Here is a 21,048-nt window from a genome sequence, read left to right as displayed (position 1 = left end):
TTGATGGCTGATTTACTTTTAAGAGCGGGTCACCCCGAATGGTAAGTGTCATTCATGGCCATGCGAGTCGTTATGTTTTTGACAAGCTACTCGAATGCGATGGTTGCTTGCAAATCCATTTGCTCTTAATCGAGATGAATTATTGTAATCTTTTGATATTATTGTGGTGTACAATTATTGAATCAGTTAATATAGTGACCTCCGTCGTCGAGTAGTGTGTACACCGGTTATCATGGGTACGCCACTCTGAGGTCCCGGGTTCGATTCCCGGCCGAGTCGATGTAGAAAAAGTTCATTAGTTTTCTATGTTGTCTTGGGTCTGGGTGTCTGTGGTACCGTCGTTACTTCTGATTTCCATAACACAAATGCTTTAGCTACTTACACTGGGATAAAAAAAAATCGTGATTAGACGATATTAAATATGTTTTACTTTGTGAATATCTCCATTTCACGTCCACATAGTCTTCCAAATGTCGGATCAATCCCCAAACCCAACTGACAAAAAAATAACAACACTCAATTACTCTATATCTTATGATTCAGAATAATAAAATCACCTTTATTTAAACACTTTCATTTCATAATTTATGATTAAAAAAAATCTTAATCAATCCCAACTTAATTCTAATCTTAAACTTTCTCAAATTTAACGGTTGTGTTGATTAGACGCGTCCAATATGGTTAAATTGATTAGAACTAGGCAATTATTATAAAAGTAACTATTTAACGACCATCGCTCGCAAAGGCCCGCACAAAAGTGAGTCTCAGAACGTAGTAATCCGTCTGACGTCGCTTCTTTCGTCTACCTGACACTTGTCAAGCCTTGACAGATAATTGGAGGGTAGGAAATGCTGGCTATGTCTCATTTCCTTGCAAATTCTCTAAGAGTATATTATAGATGCGATAGAAATTATCTGTTACCTCTTCACGCTTAAATGCTATTTGCATAAACTTTCCTTGAAAGAAAATTGAAAACCGATTGACAGAACTAGAACTCTATAAATTAGTAATTTTACGATGGAAAATAACCGTCTAAGTGCGATTTGGACTCACACTCGAAAGGTTCCGTACCATTACCGTACCATATGCGTACGTAAACGACCAAAAAAAAATCACATTTGTGGTTCGGCACCTGAAATATTTATTTTGTTTTGTTTTTTAGTATTTGTTATTATAGCGGCAACAGAAATACATCATCTGCGAAAAGTGTTAATGATAACACGGTTCATGAGATACAGTCTTGTAATAGTAATAGGTTTAACCATTTGCGTACGGAACACTAAAAATTAAATAATAACTTAAATAAAATGCTAAAATAAAGAAATGAGATAAAACGGGCAATCTTACGCTCGGAATGTATTCGACCGTCTAGGTTGTAAAAACATTTTGTTAAAACAACAACCGTAATAGTTTGTATTGTCACCTGCGCCAAAGTTATGTGCAAAATCTTAGCTCACTCGGATGGAACTGCTTTAAAATTACTAATAAACAAACACTAGTTGGTCTCCCGCGAAACAGTTTTTACGAATGTCAAAACTTATGACAGGTTTTGTTCTGATTTCAATTCATTGGAAAATGCAAGTCACTCTATCTACATTTGGCGCCAGAATTATGAAACCTTATTTAAATGAAATATTTAATGTCAAATAGTACCTATTCATTAGTTCAATTACAATTGGAGTTTGTAAAAAACAATTTACTTTAATTTTGTTTAAGTTATTAATTTTTTTTCTTATATAGCATAGCTCCGGTCTCTAACCGGCCAGTAACTTTTTTCAAAAGAAATTCAAGTTTTTAATTCATAACAATTTAGTAAAATGCTATCAAGAATTATCTTTAATTTTCTGCACTGGGCTCCAGGCCCTTCAAAATGAGACTTTAACCGATTTTTTATGTGCTGCTATCGCCCTATAATCACTGGAACAAAAATCGGCTTACGCTATTATTAATATATAAGATTAATAGTTAAGAGTGAAATAAAAGCATGTAAATATCCTCATCCGCATGTAAAACATCCTCAGAAAAGCTTAATCATGTTCTACTAGTTATACTAGAAATTGTGAAAATATTTTTCCAGTATTTCGTAATTTATTTCTAAAAAAGTTTTACAAATACATACATAAACAAGAAATAAAAATCTTGTCATGCACGGAATTAGAACTTTAGTTCGTCGTATACGCAACTTCATATACGAATCAAAATTTCGACCAAATTAATCCACTAGATTCCGAAAAAATTGCTTCTTACAGATGGATAGACACGAAGATGATCCTATATGACATAAGTTTGTTTCATTTTCTGGACTCAAAGGAATAAAAAAACTCTACTTTTATGTATAAACATTGTACGTTGGAACAGTTTTAAACATTCTTAATATAGAAACTCTATGACAACATCCATTTATTAAAAGAGTGTCAATCTTATACATATATCTATGTATATGTAACTAGTCAAAAAAATAAATCTTTTTTTTTTATGTATATATATTTAATATGTAAAGATAATGATGATGCATTTCGTATCTGTCTATTTGTTCATTTGCTTCGTTTGATTTTTGATAAAGAATTTAATTTTAAGGTAATTTTTTCCAGTCTTTTTTTTTTTTTATTTACCCAAGAGCCAAATGTTTGTGGTAACAATAGAAATATTTTTCTATTTAAAGAAATAAAAATATGACATTTATATTTCATACAAAATATAATAGAGATTTTTATTTTAATTGCTGCGATTATAATATCTAATAAGTACATTATTAGAACAGTCCACACACGAATTAGCATATAGCAACATTTAGCGGGTGGGAGGTGGGTATCTATGGTCCGTGGTGACTAGAGTACGCTTTTTGAATTTGGAATTCCGGATAAAGAGCGCGGGAAAAAATATGATTGAACGCTGCTCCTGATTGACACGCTTTAACTAAAGTTTTACACAAAAACTAATCTGCAATCTACAACCCGACATGCATTGATCTTGTTAAAAAATATTGGCACACTACAAATAATCTGGATATCATTTTCGATCTGAAATGTTGAGGGTTTTGATCAAATCATTAATTTCGGCCGTAAAATGTCTAGCAGAATACATTAATTACATACAGCCTTCGATAAATTCAAATGGAAAAGTAATTACAGAATAGAAATGTTTTTATTTGTTTCGTGTCCATAAATCAGAAACTTATCAAAATGTTTTAGTAATTTCTAAAACGACGGGATAAAAGTTTCGAACTAGTTAGTAACTTTTCAACTCGCACAGATAAAGAAAAGTACAACAAAAGCCAGATTTATATTTCACAAAGACATTAAACATTTCCAATGCTTAATCCGCACCAAATGGCTCCGTTCATTGTTCAGAATTATAAGACTATTATTACACAGACATACTAATACATAAACATAATAATCTTTTTTTTTTTAAGTAGTACGTACACTGAAGAAAATTCAATTATTTCTTACTGACTTATACTTCAATGTACCTAATTAAGTTTAATACTTTTTGTATATATTTTAATAACGACTTTTTTATTCATACAAATATATATCGAATACCTAATTTGTGTCCGATTTAGTATATACAGAAAAACATTTTTATACCTACACAAACTACTGAGCTGAAATAGTCCAGTAAATAATACCTACTTCGGAAGCACTAATGTTTTTCCAAAATGTTCCAAAAATGTAGCAAAAAGATGATAAATTACCTATTTTTTAATTTTAAGAGCCGAGATGGCCCAGTTGTTAGAACGCGTGCATCTAAACCGATGATTTCGGGTTCAAACCCAGGCACCACTGAATTTTGATGTGCTTAATTTGTGTTTATAATTCATCTCGTGCTAGTCGGTGAAGGAAAACATCGTGAGGAAACCTGCATGTGGCTAATTTCAACGAAATTCTGCCACATGTGTATTCCACCAACCCGCATTGGAGCAGTGTGGTGGAATATTCTCCTAACCATCTCCTCAAAGTGAGTGGAGGACTTAGCCCAGCAGTGGGAAATTTACCGGCTGCTAATATAATGTAATGTAATTTTTTTTTTTTAATTAAGAACGTTAAATAATCAGATTATTATTAATATTAATATCGCCAGAATTACTTATTAGTGACTTAACTTTTGTAAGATTTAAAGCAGATTATTTTACCTTCGAACCTAGATTAATTTAAGAGAACTAAAAGCTTGCCCTAATTTGTCTAAAAACGTTTTCTACTTGAGTAAAGTTAGGGACTAAGTTACAGGTACAAGGTCAATGGATAAGTATAATAGATGTAATAACAGAACGATAAAGTTACAATTATTTTAGCTATTATAATAATTAGTCTTATCTCAATAAACTGTTGGACATTCTAGTTTATTTTAATAGTAGAATTTAGTCTTAATTATATTCAAATTGTATGTTTACTTCCTACCTATTGTAGAAAATATTATACAAATGTAATTTTCTCATCAATCATTGTTATGTCACAAACATTAGATGTCAAACTATGTAATCAAACGTTCCATTTTTATTTTTTTATTACGCTTTTAATGCAGATAAAGATCTATTCACTATCGGACTGTATTAGTAAGTTACGCTCATAGAGATGTCATTGTATGCGTTGACTAAGGACCAAGACAGCAAAATTTAAAATTAGGTTATATACCGAAGATTTTTATTAAATTATACTAATGCATGAAGATAATTTAACGCGGAGGGCGCGCTTTGATTCGATCTATAGTTTACCTGCTATTTTAAAACGGTCTCATAGGTTCGGAATGTCACTTATTCCGGGACTAACCACAAGACCAATAATTATAAGTATATATACCTGGCATGAACAGAGAAAAATGTTTTTTAAATATTCGTTAGGGCACGCATATAAAATCTTAACTTGAAATTGTTGATCAAGATTTCTTATGAATTCCCCCTATAATTTTTTGTTGCTCCTGTGGTGTTACAATTTAGTTCATATGGAATTTTCCCCTATCGTTTATTTCAATACTTCAAAGTTATTTTAGTAACAACTAGCGACCCGCCCCAGCTTCGCACGGGTGCTTTGCTGATGTTAAATATACTACAGTATATCTTTATGTACAACGTTCCCCGTTTTTCAGTCATCAATACGAAACTAAACTGCTATGCCCCTACGTAATATCTTCGAAAATATTTATTTAAATTACATGCTGTAAAGGGCCATATTGATCTATATTAAATGCACAATGTTTTTAATTGGATAAGGATTAATGGTGTATTGCTTGAAATCGGTTCGAAAATAATCCCGTTTCTCTTAAAAAGTAAAGGATAAAAAATGGTTGTTGTGGGTTATCCCTAAGAGATAGACATATACCATAGCGGACTTTTTTGAAGGCCTTCTTAAGGTCTGCTATACGGTACCACATTATTTTGATTTATCTTGTAGGCAATGTATTATTTGCAATGTAAGCGCAAAAAAATGTGTTTATCCTCTTGAATCACTTTATCTATTAAAAAAAGATTATTTAAATATTTAAGCATACATATGAACAAACGACAGCGGTAAGCGACTTTGTTTTATACTATGTAATGAAACTCTTAAAATCGCATCACACTGAAAATACTAAGAAAAATTGCACCATATATTTTTTTGATCCAAAAATATATTTTAAATTCATAAATAGCTGAACTATGATGAACTTTATAATAAAACACTTTATAAAATTGATCTTTAAGACACAAATAGTATATTTAGTAGATAGAGTATCACGCGCTCGCTCGAATATGCCCTAATGACATACATTTAGAATACTTGGTGCACGTTCAAATAGGCAATTGAGGTCGTAAAGGATGCTTACATGTCGCGGTGTAAATAAAATGTAGGAGGAACGGTAAGATAAAACTCATATTTTGACAAATATTTACATAATTACATTATAATATTCCAGTTAAAATGTACGTTTTTATAGCATTTGAGAGAAATAATTAAGATGTAACTAGTAATATATTAAGCTGGTATACGATAGCGTGTATTTATTTATAAGGTCAATGAACTCATATATTTTTTTTTAATCTAGTAAGTTAACACACATACTTGTTGCAGTCCATATTTTTTTTTTTATTTTAATTTTCAATTCTCCGTAGATACACAACATAAACAAAAAATAAAATAGGCTTTTATATGGCAAAAGGCAGGTTTAGCACAAAGGAAGAAATTAAAAAATAAGTATTTAAATGAATGAATAATTTATAAAATTAAATAACTTATATATATAAATACATATAAATTTTTAAGTTATATTTACTGTATAATTACAGTAAATATAATTTAAAAATAAAAAATGATACGAACCCTTTTCTGTTAAGCAGAATCTCAGAATCATTGAGAAGGATATTAGACAATAATAATAAAACACAAAATAAAAAATCCAATAAGGATCATAATTTATTTATAAAATGATATATACACTTTACAATTGACCAAACGACATTTAGCGGGACGGGGTCTTCGTAGAATCCAATCAGAACGGATTTCATTTAAAATGATCAACTAGCAGTTCTTTAAAAAATAATTAACTATCAATTTATTTATAACAATAAATCTGCTAAATACTAGATCTTCATTTAAAATAATACTATATTATATCGTTACGTCGGATTCTGGAACACCCAGTCTTACTAAATATCGCATTCGTTGATGCATAAAAGCATCCTAGATGTTTCTCATTGGTAATTATGATAAAATCTATTATTTACAAATACTATTTACACCATCTGAACTCAATCTCACACAATCACTTAAGTAAAACATGAAATTCTTAGAATTCATATTGCTTCATGATTTATATCGAATCCGAATACGAGAATTAAACAAATGCCTGCAACTGTGAAAAAGAAATGCCCACATCGTACTTTTGATGACTCGCCATAGAGACAACTGACACTATTTCTTAATAGTGGCCTCTATTGGTCATTAAAATTACGTAACAAGGACTTGGTTAAGTTACTTTCAATGCAAATTTAAATGCCTTTAAATCATTAACAGGTTACAGAGAATGCCACGAGTGATAATGTCAAAATCATTTTTTAATAAAACCTTATTCATTTAAAACTAATTTTTAACTAGTACTTTTATCACAATAACATGAATGCACTTTTCAAGTGTAAATATTTTTTGTTACTGCATTCATGGCAAATTAGAATAAATGTTTTAACATTTGTGTTAATTTTAAGTGAATAACGGCCTTGCATTTACATAGAAGTAATTTCACAGCCTTGACGAGGCGATTGTTTCACGACGAAAATTTTCAATATACAATCTAGGATGTAGACTTCGAAATTATATCTGGCAGTGCCTTATTCACATATATTTTATTTGATAACTATTACATTGAATAATAAAACACGGCATAACATCTATTGACAGAACAGAAACATGTGACCGATTCGTTTCGAGTTCACTTAATCACAACACCACTAACTATGATTATTCGTATTTCCATACGTTGAATTAATCCTTTTCAAGTTAACTGAAGCACTGTTTCCGTTCTTTTCTAGTCCCGCTAAAAAGTCTTCTAGAAGTTGAGCGAGCGTTTTCCTCTTGAACCGTAACGACTCGCTTATAACGTCACGTATAACTTCTTTCTTTACATCAACACTACCTTTCAATTGTTTTAAGTATTCGAACAGCTTTGTGAAATCTGAAATAAGTATAATGTTTAAAAATTGATACCTTTATAAAAAAAATGTAATAATAAAATACGATCAAATGTGAGTCGAACTCAAGTGAAGATGTTTCCGTTTGTATTAAGTTAACAAAATTCTGTGAATTTTGAACGAAGCTAAATTATTACAGTACACAATTTTGATGCTATATTTTCGTATAATTTGTTCGCTTTCTTATAACGATGATTACAGTATTATAATCTTTTTCATCCGTGTTGGTGGTTTCGAAGAAAATAGGTTGTGACAAATTGACACACGGACACGAGAATAATCCAAAAATATTAATTTATTAAAGTATGAGGAACTGAATAATTATAAAATTACTTTCGACCGGTTTCGGACACACGGTGGCCATTCTCAAGGGAGATTAGCGAACTACGCAGAACAAAATATTGTATCCTGATTTTTTAAGGTGGAATAAATGATGGTGATGCCGTCTCCGCTTATTCTTTAAAACATCTCGCTCCTAAAGGTGCATGAAGGCCTTGTTCTGATCTACATTGACATAATTCATAGGACATTCGCATATTTAAAACTCTACGAAACCGTTTAAATAATAATTTATCTCATACTGCTGGGGAGGAAAACATCGTGAGGCAACCTAATTGTCGAATTCTATTCTGCTTCATGTATACCACCAACCTCCATTGAAAAGGCAATAAGTTATATGGAATAAACCGCAAACCTTCTTAACAAGTGATAAGGCCTGATATCTAATAATACTCCCCAACTGGCGGCTTCATTTGTAATTGTTCATTAACGGATCTCCTTAATCAAGAATCACCCCTTAAATTCCTACTAGTCATTCGACTGATGAACAGGTTAAAAAAATTAAAAGAAATATAAAATCATACCTTTACCAGGCCTTCGTACAGCTCGATAGACTTCGGAACGAACTTCGAGATTATGCTTCTTTATCTCAGCTAGCTCTTTACGGGATGGCTGAGGCGGCAGTATGATAGGCGGCTCTTGTCGCTCGCTCTGAAAAAAAATACCACCCATTTATTAATTACTATTAAAACTATAGAAAAACAATGAAAGATAAAATTCAAAAATAATTTAATTCACCGAGTATTATAGTTGAAGTCAAAGTTAATGACACTGGACTATTTTTTTTAAAGTGTGTCACCAATTAAAAACTATCTCGCAGAAGTTTAAAATAGAAGTAGATGTAAATTAATAGTGCTTTTTCCTAATCAAATAGATTTGCCTTTATAATTTGTAATTCTAATTATATAATAATTTGAATAATCATTATAGACACTTTTACATGGTTTAACATTAAGATTTGCGTGTCATTTTACTAAAGCAGTCAAATGTCTGGAAATTAGACACTTTTATATCAACTATAGGTCTTATGGTGGTCTTGATATTATTGTTTTATATCTATACCCTATGAAAATCGAAGGAGTAAAGATATACAAATCATAAATTTACATGATACATGTGATTAGCTAATAGCTCTGCTATATTACAAGCAAACAGTTTTTGATAAATTAAATTAAATATATATTTATGACCACATAAATCCATTAATTTAAGTTCTCCACCAACTACTTCACCGAAATTTGAAACTCCAATTAAGCGAATCCATAAGGAATATCATAGCTTATTTAAAAACTCGACCAATGGCATTATTGCATCAATTTAATATCAAAGTTGTTTATTGTCTTTGCTCCTCTTGTGGTTGGCCATAGAATTCAACTGTTTTTTTTTTTATATATAAAGGCATGTCTTTAATCATAAGTCATAAAACAATTAATAATTTAATTTTGAATGCTTAAAAAAGTACGAATGAAACATTTTATGGTGCATAATTTAGCGAAGTCGAATTATTGATAATTTGTAGATCCAAGTTTCGTTTATCTCCACCCTTCCTGTCATTGGAATATATATATATATATATATTCTGACATACTATAATATTATCAAATTAAAAATATTATTATTCACTTCGCCATGACATGACATTAACTACTTCACATAAATACTATAATATACCTTATGCTGTAATTAAAAATAGTAACTAGTTCACTGTGTTAGCTATAGTAGAGGCAAATAGTACTTTACTTCAAATAAAACTTTACTTCTAAGTAAATGTTATCACAACAATTAAAGAAAATGTATGTTAAATACGCATGGGTTCGTAATATATGAGATATATTAGATAGCAATTTAGATAATAGATATTAGCTCCATGAAAATTTGAATACACCTCGTATTTATATTTCAAAACATTGTTACAAAACGTGCCATTGAAATACCACAGACGAGATAAGCTCCAAACCATTAAAAAAGAACATCTTTTCGCCTAGCACTAGAATTATTCTTAAATTAGATCTAAGAAGAAGAGCAACCTAGGGAATAATACAAAAACGAACGTGATCAAAATTTCGTACACAATGGCTCACCTTCCGTTTCCGCTTCCGAGCGCGCGATATGAAGTTGTTCTCGGCCGCGATGCCCTGTATGATGGCGTTGATCTGCAGCTCCTGCGAGTCGTGCGGCACCGCGGCCTCGGCCGGCGGCGACGGCGAGCGCGACAGCTTGCTGCCCATCGTCGTGTACGCGTCTGCAAGGTTCGAGTGCGAGCATTAGCGGTGTTAATGTTGCTGATCGGCGGTCACCGCCGCCAACAGACATTGGCACTATTACAAATATTGTACATGCCTTACGTTGTCAATTGGGAATCTGTTTGTCCCCTCTTCATGTTCGAGTATAACTTTTTTGCTTGTTATATACAAGAAAAAACTAGGTAGTTGATTTTAGTCTAATTCTACTTGTCATTAGACTTTACAAAAACATGTATTTAAGAGGATACTACAATAATTTGGTATAATCTAGCTATTAGGAGGATGGCGAGTAGAGGACTCTTGAATAATTACTAGTATACACCTATAAATTAGGGCTCATTTGGTATATTTTAACTACTTAATGCAAGGATTTTTTTTAAAAACACATTTAAATAGATATTCATTCATATATATATATGAATAGATTCATGTTATATTATTAGAGTCAGGCTTTTTAAGTGTACCGTTAGTCGAGGCATACAACATTTTTTTGGATTTATTTACCTCCATTAAGAAACGGTTTGATAACAGGCGGCAGGTTAGTAGGTGCAGCGGGCTGCGGCAACAGCGGCGGAGACGGACCTTCTGTTTCCACATTTGGAGGTTCCTGCAAAATTATTAACATTTTATAACAATTGAGTGTCAAGCGAGTACCAATTCTATACTTAAATAATTTATGGCTAATTACATAATTAGCATACTAGTACATACTAGTGAGTATATTACTACATATCCAAACTTAAATATTACCCAAATAATCTCTTGTTAGTGTCAAATCCATGTTTATATATAGGATTGTAGCTATTGGATTGTGTTTAGGCTTTTATAACGTTAATTGGCAATTGTGGCACACTTATATTAGATTCATATTAGATTAATAATCTTTACATCCCTTAAATAGCTTTTTAAGTTGAAGTAGCCTTGTTCTTTCCTGGCTTCATCAACTAGAAGTTGCGTTAGCGTCGTACATAGTACAATTTTTTTTTTGTATGACCTATAATATTCCAGGACAAAGAATGTAACTTGGAGGACATTGCATGTATAACGAAAATTGTTAAGAAATAAATGAATACATACATAAGAAAAAGTAAAAGATTATTTTTTTTTGAAATTTTGATGACAACATTCAGTAATTGCATACCATCTGTTTAAATTTTCTTGTTTATTTCGTGTATATAAAATCTAATTTTATATAAACTTTTGCAAACAGACAAAACATGTAACGCACTATTATGCACATTTTAAATGATCCGGATAGTGTACCTCGGGAGGTCGACCGGACGGCAAGTCGGTCGGCACGGGCGCGAGCGGCGAGGACGGGCGGCGCGCCGTGACGGGCGACAGCGGCGACAGCGGCGATAGCGCCGACAGCGCGGAGGGCGGGCACGGCGCGGCGGGCGCGGGCGGCGCGGCGGGCGGCGGCGGCGACGCGGGCGTGGACGGGCGGCGCGCCACCACGTGCTGCGGCAGCGGGCCCGCCTTGCGTTTGGGCGGCGCGGCGCGCGGGCTCTCGGCGCCTCGCTTGCCGCCGACGCCCCCGCCTCCGCTATTTCGTACGGCTCCCATTGGATCTATGTCCGCTTCGTCGACCATCATCCTCTGTTAAAGAGTGTTTTTGTTAAAAAAAAATGTCATGAAACGCAACTTTCGCCAAATAGACGATTGATTGTTTTTTTTTTAATTTGTCGATGCTACATTTAAATTTTACGTACTATACGATTTTTAATAAATTGGTATTTTAGAATCACTATACTAAATTGCAAAAATGGAAGATGGTTCATTTAATTGATTTTTAAAATTGCATCAGTAGTTTATACGATAGTTTGTTGCATTATGGTTTTTAACAATAATTTCTTATTACTTAACACTACCTTATCAATCTTAAATGGGTTGCCAAACATGTGCTGCCGGACAGGTTGTGACTCAATCTCTCGCAGCTGTGGCGTCATCCGTTTGAGGTACTCCTGGTAGTTGCCCATCTGAGCGACCGGCATCGAGTGCACGCTGTCCTCGTCCACGAGACGCGTGTGCGCGAGCGACGGCTGCAGGAAGTTTGCGCGCATTCGGACCACCTGAAAAAAACATTACGAAACGTAAAATAATAAAATGGCAATAAAGAATACATTTAAAAACTCAATAAATAAAGTTTAATATATTAACTATGTTGAATCACAGATGCTTAATCGAACCACAAATAAGATTGGTTTATATATATTCAATGAATTGAGATCCTGAGTTTATACATTCCCAATGTCAATGTCACATTGTCTTGTGCTTTGCACAAGACACAAATGATTACAATTTGGTCAATCCAAAATATGTTGGAATGACCAAATTGTAATTGGTACTATTTTGTCAATTTATTTGAAAAATGTTTAATTTAATTTGTCAAATATTATGTTTCACACACAGCCATATATTATACTAACTGTGCTATGCAGTGTCACCCACATTAACTTAGGATAATAAATGCCATCTTCATGCACATGATGAAACCAGAACAATTTGCCAGAATACTTGTTGTTTTAGGTCATTGCTCCTCTCCTAAGGCTTGTTGGTGTGAAGTTAATTTTAATGAAGTATATTTATATACAAATATTATAAAAACGAAAATAACTATGTATCTGCTGCTCTTTCATGGCCAAACCATTGTACTGATTTCGAAATTGATTGCCCTTATCCCATTTAACTGAGGTTAGTGCTGTGTAATTTTCACTTCATTTATCTCTAACACTTATATCTAATCCATTTGTGACGTTCATTGGCCAAATAATTTATCATTGACTTATTTGCCAGTATCATCTCGCTTATCGCATATCCTTTGTTATAACAACAAACAATTGAATATCTTTTAATAGTTACATTAAATAGGAATTTGCCAGTATTACAATCTTATAACTCAGAAAAGTATTGTCATCTTGTTAGGCTACCTATAGCAACTACGAAGCATACACTTGCGTATTTATTTTTAAATTATCCGTAGTCCTCGATTATGGTACGAAAAACGTGTCTTAAATCTCGACCATACAACTTAATACCTATTTTTTATAAATATCATCAAATTAGTATGATATAGTCATATCTAAATTACCTGATCTAATAAATCCCGTCGCTGTATATCAAATGGGTTTCTGTAGGTGTGCGTTTGAGTCTTATGTCTGCCGCGTGACAGTCCAACAACAAATCCACCAAACTCGTTCAACTGATCCCTTAGAGCGGTGAACTTGTCTTGCAAACATGGATGAGTCGTGAGATCTTTTTTGAGAGACGATCGGGGCATAACTCTGATGCTTTCTGCTACCTGAAATACCATTTTCTGTTATCATTCACTTGAACATATATATGGAGATGAGTAAGGGAGGATATGAAAGTCGGGGGAAAAGTTTACGAATCTTTTGAATTAAAATTAAAGTGGATATAATTACTTAGGTGAAACAGTGTTATGTTATGAATAAAGGTATATTTATCAAAAATTGCGATATATAGCCGGAGCTATCAGATAAACGCATAGAATATGTAAATCTATAGTTTGTTTGTCTTTGATTGGATATGATTTTATATGTAAATTAAATGCCAAATGTGGTTAGTGTACATAATATAATCTATAAACAAACAATTTAAGCTGAAGCTTTACAAAATGTCTTATCTTTTGTGAGGACACTTTACTTTACTAGATTGTGCTGGTATCATAAAAAAATGTGTAAATAAACTTATCATTATATATAAATATATTATATAATGTTTTTAAAACAGAAGTGAAATTTTTATTGCTCCTCTAACCAACTGAAAGCTATAAGTATATTTTTAATTTAAAATATATAATTACACAATAGTTGCAATTATAAATGAACTTTTGACTGCATTGAATTAATTTATATTGAAAAATTTCATTTGAAATGAAAATAGGAGTTTAAATTGTTTTTATGAAAAGCTTTTATTGTCGTTCTGGTATGGCTACCGGACATATTGTCAGCGCCTTTAGTGTCTCCTATTACTTTGAAATTGTTAGTTTGATATTTTTATTATAGGGCATAATCACAATACATTTATTTGGATTGCAATTTTAGTTCGCCTACTTGTTATACGTCAGTTAGGTTTTAGTATTTTTTGCTCCAACAGTCACAATATCAATCCTTTTTTAGAATTCATATTTGCTAAAAAAATATAAAAATCACAAGAATATATCATTTTTATAATATGTATTATAAAGATAATCACAAAGTTTACCTTCTGAGTATTCCCACTGGAAGCTTTATTAATAACATCTGCACACAGCTTCTCAAACTCTATCTTAGCCTGGTTTTTCAGTCTTTTTAAATAGTTAAGCACGGAGAAGCTCAGCGAATTGTCTTGGGTATCAGGAATCAAACTCTGAACCAATGGAGTGGAAGCACCCATCTTTGTTAACGCTCGACGGAGTGGCTAAAATTAAAAATTTCTATTAAAATTAGCTCCAATCTTATCTTATTTATACATTTTGTATACCTTAGATGCCTGTTACATTATAATTATTTTTTTTTCTTCAAGAATTACACATACTTATTGATAGGAAATGAAATATAGTCACCTATTCCAAAAGAAAAATACCCTGGATGAACATGATAGATCTGGATAAGCCAGAAAAAGCATGTTTCATTTCAATTTCATTCTTTACAATTTTTAACAAATATTTTTACCACAATTGTTTTGTTTTGTTTTCATGAATCCATCCCTCTATAAATTCATTAATTATAATAATAACATCACATTTTTGTTAAAAATATTTACAGTGTTGTTAGTTGACAACTTTTATATTTATTCTGTTGTCTTAATCGGTAATTGACACATAAGCTTGTAACCTTTTATGCTAACAATATACATTTGTTGCATTTTCAAAGTAAGTGTTTATTTATTTCCACCTAAATATCAACAGTTGCTTTAAAAATATTGATTTTTTGCCGCATTTGTGCACACTTACCGATTCTATGCAGTATATAAATAATATTACCTCACATTACATTCTTATCGGATATATTCAATAGCAAAATAATAAGTATTCTTCTTTCAATTATGTATGAACGATAAAAGATAATCTATTTTGAACTTATTTATATAATAAATGTTAATACCGTTACATAATATGATGGCATCCGATCCAAATATTGTTGAAAAGCCAATTTCCATTCGGGAGTGGGCTTGCATCGGTGCACCTTGAAAAGGTCGTCGAGAAGTGGTAAGAGCACTGGGTAGTTGTATGGTAACACAAATAAGTTGACACATGTAAGATTTGTAGATGCCTTTAAGTAACCAAATGGATGACTGACTTCGGAATTTTTGCAACCACTGTTTGCCACAAATACCTGAAAAAAAAAGACTATAATATACAATCTATTAACATCTATTTATTTATTTTTTTCACTACCAACATACTAGATGCATATGGAGTTTTTTTTTAATATATTAACATTGGTAATTAGAAGTCCTAGAAATCACATTACAATTGATTTAAAAAGATAATAAATAAACAAATAAAGATTTTTTTTAATACTTTTATTTAATTTATATTTAATTAAATAAAATTACTTACTAAAATTTAATTCACTTCAATTCTTATTACTATAGATAATGTAAGTTGATAATACTAATATGCTTTACTGTTATATTTTTCTAAAGTATAAGAATTCTAATATTTATAATACTATGCAAAGTTTATTTGGATTTTATACATTTTAAATCTAAATGCCTGTCAAAAATTTATTATCTACATTAGATACATACCTGCCAGCATGTTGTCGGTTGTTTCCTTGCAAGTATGAACTGAGTTAAAGGACTAGGTTCTAATTCGTATTTATCGAAAGGCAGATTATCAATAACCATTGGCTCTTGTGATGAACACGTGAACTTCACAACAGGGTGTGCGGATCTTGGAGGCTGTAAAACATTAAAACAATATATATGTGTAAAAGTTTTATGTGAAATATATATTTTTAAATGAATAATCTATACTCAAATAATAAAGGCGAAAGTAACTGCTCAAAACCTGTGAACCGAATTTAATTGGAATTTGGTATGAAACAAGCTTGAAACATAAGGAAGGATTGACTATATAAAGGAAAGATTATTATACTTAACAATTCACGACTAATCCCTAAAAAGCGAGTGAAGCCACAGGTGACAACCAATATGAGTTTACTTTTCTAAAAAGTTTCTTTTATGGTATAAAGTTTAACAAAATGTTGTACTAAATTGACAAAGGTGGATAATTGTATGAACAACTGAAAGTACTTTTATTTATATACAGAACTAAAAAAGAATACACACAAATGTGAAAAAATTAATTATATTAAATACTACAATAAAACGACACACCTGAGTTTCTGAAAATCTTTTAAATAAGACACTAACTACGAAGCTTATACATAATTATAACAATACACAATTGCAACAGAAGTTATTTGCATAACAAATATATGTAAATTTGTGACAGCTCCTATACATTTGGATAGTTCATTCATCAATCTTAAAAACATAGCATATAAGAAGGTACTGGACTTCTTTTTAATATAAAAATAATAAAATATAATAAATAAATAAATATTGGACAACATCACATACATTACTCTGATCCCAATGTAAGTAGCTAAAGCACTTGTGTTATGGAAATCAGAAGTAACGACGGTACCACAAACACCCAGACCCAAGACAACGTAGAAAACTAATGAATTTTTTTTCTACATCGGCTCGGCCGGGAATCGAACCCGGGACCTCGGAGTGGCGTACCCATGAAAACCGGTGTACACACTACTCGACCACGGAGGTCGTCAAAGTTAGTTATTGAATTTCTTTTTTATGATCATTGTAGAATCAACAAGATACTAACTTGTGCAAAATATAAACCTCATAACTTTAAATAAAAAAAAGATTTTTGCTTACCAGAGTTGGAGCGCTGGGGTCGGGTCGAAAGGATTCCGGTATGGGCCAGAAACCTACAGCGAAGCCTTTTTGTGACACGGTCCGCGGAACGTAGATGAGACGTCGACAGGAGTGCCACGCTTGCGGTGCACTGGAGGCTTGGTTTGGTGCCAATGCAGTTTGATAAGCGCCGCCGTTCCAACGCTGAAATTATATTAATAACATTAAATTGCATCACTATACATCTCATTAATCTGCTCCTGCTACACAAAGTTCTGTCTTGCTCATTAACTAGAGACACTCTTCACATTTCTGCAAATTGTAGCCCAACTTTAAAACATATTCAAAACATCTAACTATAATTATAAATCTAAAATAAATTACGTTTTTATTTACCCCCAATAAACACATCCTATTCTTTTAAAAACGAAGTTATCAGTATATGAGTAATGGTTAATAAATTAATGAAATTTACGTAAATAGTTTACATACCCCATTCCGATCACCATCAGTGTCCATTTCCTTTTCCGTGTCTGGATTCAACTCATCGCCTTCACCCTCCCTGTTATTGCCTCCGTCAATAGGTGGTGGATCAGGACCAATCTTCTCAAAGTTGATAACAACTCCACTCTGCACTTTTTGGACCAGACTGTCAATACACTGCATTAACATACGGTGTGAAGTAATGCAGTAGGAACGTCCTGAAAAAAGACATTTTTCATTTTATTAATATGTGTAAGTAATAAAATTTATCTTAAGAATTAGTATGTTTCTTTATCATACTGAAAATTATAACAATGAAATATAATAATGAAAATAATTACAAATTTATAAACCCACTAAATTTTTGGTTTCTGAATCAGTAGAATTTTTATCTCTGACTATCAGTAACTGTAATGTTTTTACATTGAATAAATTAATTTGAATTTAAAGCATATTTTTTTATAATTTATATAGGAATATTCTACTTCAAGCTATCTACATAGAATACAGTTAATACACACATTAATATATTATTTTAATAGTGGTTCATATAAATCTCAAGCAAGTGCAAATCTATTATAATAAATTTATTATAATAATTTAAAAACCTACGAAGTATATATAGTTAAAAATAATCTTTATAATCATACCAATGTAAATGATACACAAATAATTTCTGTTTTAAGTTTTAATATCTTGTAATTAAAAAAGACTATGTTGCAAATATTTTCAATGCAAGCTTTACATGAAAAACTTGATAAACTGGTTTTGTTAGGTCAATGGTTAAGAAGGATATTGGAAATAAGTAATCAAAAGTTAAGCAAATTTAAATTAATTTTAGTGGTTTCCTAAATAATATTCTTTGCAATTAGAATTATCAGGACCGGATAAACCATTTCAGGACTACTAAGCAATGTGTGACTCTAACCCCTTTAATCTTTCTAATTTACTAAAATATGTATTTTGTTCTACAAAGGAATTTTATTCATAATAAAAATAATATGCCATCATCATCAAATATGAAGAATTTTGGCTTCAACAATTTAATTTACTTTAAATATTCCTAATTTATGGCCTGTGTCTATTCGGGGCAGCCTACATTGCCCAAACGGTTAATCTTGCCCTGCAAATTATATTCAAAAACTGAATTAGTTACTAATTATTATAGTCTACAAAAGCCTACTTAAAATATAATTGTTTTTTTTTATTATCGTCATATGACTATGATCTGTCTTTCACATTATGTTTATATTATAATTAAGTGAACTCACCGCCCGTAACTTCACACATAGCATCTATAGGTGAAGAGTCCGATGGTACAAGACCTGTATCCCTCTCAACCGCTGGTGTGCCAGCCAGTCTAAGCACCAGTGAAAAAAGTCTTTGGTCCCATCTAAATGGTTCCCTTGTCAGTTCCGAACCAGGAATAGGACAATTCATTGGTAAATTAAACTGTGGAAAGCACACAAATCACTCCATTAATATTTACATAAATTTCAACTTCTTTCTTATTTATATTTGCTAAGCAATATCTTATATGAATAATTAACATCACAGAATTTATTTTAATGATTTCTATATTTAATATACATATAAATAATTAATTATCATAATAATATATTTGAAATTGTATTATATATAGAAATTGAGAAACTGTATTGAACGGGTTGAGTATTTCTGATAATATATGATTTTCATTACACTCCAACAGAATATTGGTGTACAGGTAAAAAACAAAGTATATTACAATAACTTAGTACTGAATCATATACTTAACATAACTTGTTGTTACTTAACAAGTGACGAAATCAAAGTTCAGATAAGATATGAGTTTTAGTTCATATTTACATAGTGATACAAACTTTTGGTAACATTTGGTAATCTCAACAAAATGTTTTGTTATAGTGGATTTACAAACACATCAATTTAGTACAGCAAAATTTTTTTTTATTATTTGCCAAAAATATTACATACAACACAATGTTATAAACTGATATTTATGATTACAAGAGTCAAATTTTGACTTTATTAAAAAAGTTATATAACACACCTATGAAATTAATTTAAATAACTCTAAATTATTTCCAATTCTCACTTCAAATCTTTGGTTGATCATCTATTCTAATATCAATAAATTACAATTGCATGTATTTAATTTGTATTTAGTGTAATATTGTTTAGATAGTTTTAACAAATAATTAAAATTGTTATAGGTTTGTAAAATGCTACCAAATATATAATCTTATAGGAATTATACATGAACTTTTTAATAATTAAACATCAATTTTGAAAAAAATAAAATCATTAATAAATTAAAATAAAAACTTACTTCTTCCTGTATGCCAGCATTGCTGGAAAGTTTTCCTCCATCAGTAATTACAACTATAACTGAAGGCTCGAGGTAAAATGGACATCGTCCTTGACCGTAAGTATCTATACCAGTCTGCATACGATTTATGTTAAGCACATCAAATGCATGCTTTAAAGCAGCACCCATTGTCGTCAACCCAAGGCACTGCAGGTTCTTTAATTCATTGATAAATGTTGCTAAATTCTCTTTCCAGCCGGCCTGTAAATATTAAGAGAATATTCATTTGTTAATATGATGAGTAGTAATAATTTTAGCATAATTTTGTAATGCCGAATGCCGATATATTTGAACGTTATCAAACAACGAAACCACAATCGCATTCCTATAAACACTCATCCTTTCATATTTCCCACCAATTCGCCATTTCGTTATATATGTATTCCCGACCAATGAGCGCACGACGAGAGCGCAGTCGCGAGCGATATCGCAAAGGCAGCAACGGCAGCGGTTCGTCCTGTTTACGTCGTGTTTTATATTTCAGTAAATTTCGTACTTTCAACGTATGTTCATGTTCTGGATTACAGCTCACAGTGCAAATTATAAACACTAAATAGAAATTGCATTACTATGATTTTCTATGCATAAATCCATTAAAATATCCCCGTAAAACGTGTTCACTCTGATATACTAACCTTGATGTTCGCGGGTGGCTCTTCGAAAGTTAGAAGCATATACCTATCGCCTCTGCTTTCGGGAGATCGCTGACGAACCTAGGACATAATATTAATAAGTTCCACACACTTTGCACGCGATAAACAAATCGATCACAGAATGAGGCGGTTTGAGGAGTCGATGACACTGCACGTACCTTTACGAACGTTTCCACAGCGCCCTTGGCTACATCGAGCAACGTTGGGCGTCCGCCCAAATAAGCTCTTTGATTCATAGAAGCAGATGTATCTATTAAAAAGACTATGATAGTCATCGTGAAAAATTTCCTAAATATCCTTCTAAATACATTAAAATATGCGCACGCTATTATGAACAAGAACAAAAATGGCTGCTACATTGTACGCAGACTCGCTGAGAGGCGACCGTCCGACAGCCGCTTCGACGAGCAG

The 21,048-nt window shown here is 31.8% G+C and overlaps 1 protein-coding gene across 1 annotated transcript; it reads right to left on the bottom strand.

Annotated features, from left to right (window-relative positions):
• Positions 1 to 6,364: 6,364 nt before the first annotated feature.
• LOC125065322 (integrator complex subunit 6) lies at positions 6,365 to 21,048 on the bottom strand. Its single transcript, XM_047672865.1, has 16 exons — positions 20,796 to 21,048; positions 20,620 to 20,697; positions 19,946 to 20,185; positions 18,888 to 19,068; positions 17,626 to 17,834; positions 17,155 to 17,337; positions 16,000 to 16,152; positions 15,351 to 15,581; positions 14,470 to 14,664; positions 13,334 to 13,543; positions 12,114 to 12,314; positions 11,506 to 11,841; positions 10,747 to 10,849; positions 10,081 to 10,241; positions 8,524 to 8,650; positions 6,365 to 7,644 (listed from the first exon to the last, which is right to left on the bottom strand). The coding sequence occupies exons 1-16, from the start codon at positions 20,910 to 20,912 to the stop codon at positions 7,421 to 7,423; spliced, it is 2,949 nt and encodes a 982-aa protein (XP_047528821.1). The 5' UTR covers positions 20,913 to 21,048; the 3' UTR covers positions 6,365 to 7,420.

The sequence above is a fragment of the Vanessa atalanta genome, chromosome 1, assembly GCF_905147765.1.
Source record: "Vanessa atalanta chromosome 1, ilVanAtal1.2, whole genome shotgun sequence".
NCBI classification, from domain to species: domain Eukaryota; kingdom Metazoa; phylum Arthropoda; class Insecta; order Lepidoptera; family Nymphalidae; genus Vanessa; species Vanessa atalanta.
Note: the sequence above shows the minus strand (reverse complement) of the source record. Positions and strands in the feature narration are given on the sequence as shown.

What these genes read in the sequence shown, in the direction of transcription:
- LOC125065322 (XM_047672865.1), bottom strand. Translation starts at nt 20,912, where the DNA reads ATGACTATCATAGTCTTTTTAATAGATACATCTGCTTCTATGAATCAA. An exon ending in AACCGACAACATGCTGGCAG is followed by an intron (nt 15,582 to 15,999) that starts GTATGTATCTAA and finishes TTTTTTTTTCAG; the next exon opens with GTATTTGTGGCAAACAGTGG. An exon ending in CTCGGAAGCGGAAACGGAAG is followed by an intron (nt 8,651 to 10,080) that starts GTGAGCCATTGT and finishes ATTTTTTTTCAG; the next exon opens with AGCGAGCGACAAGAGCCGCC.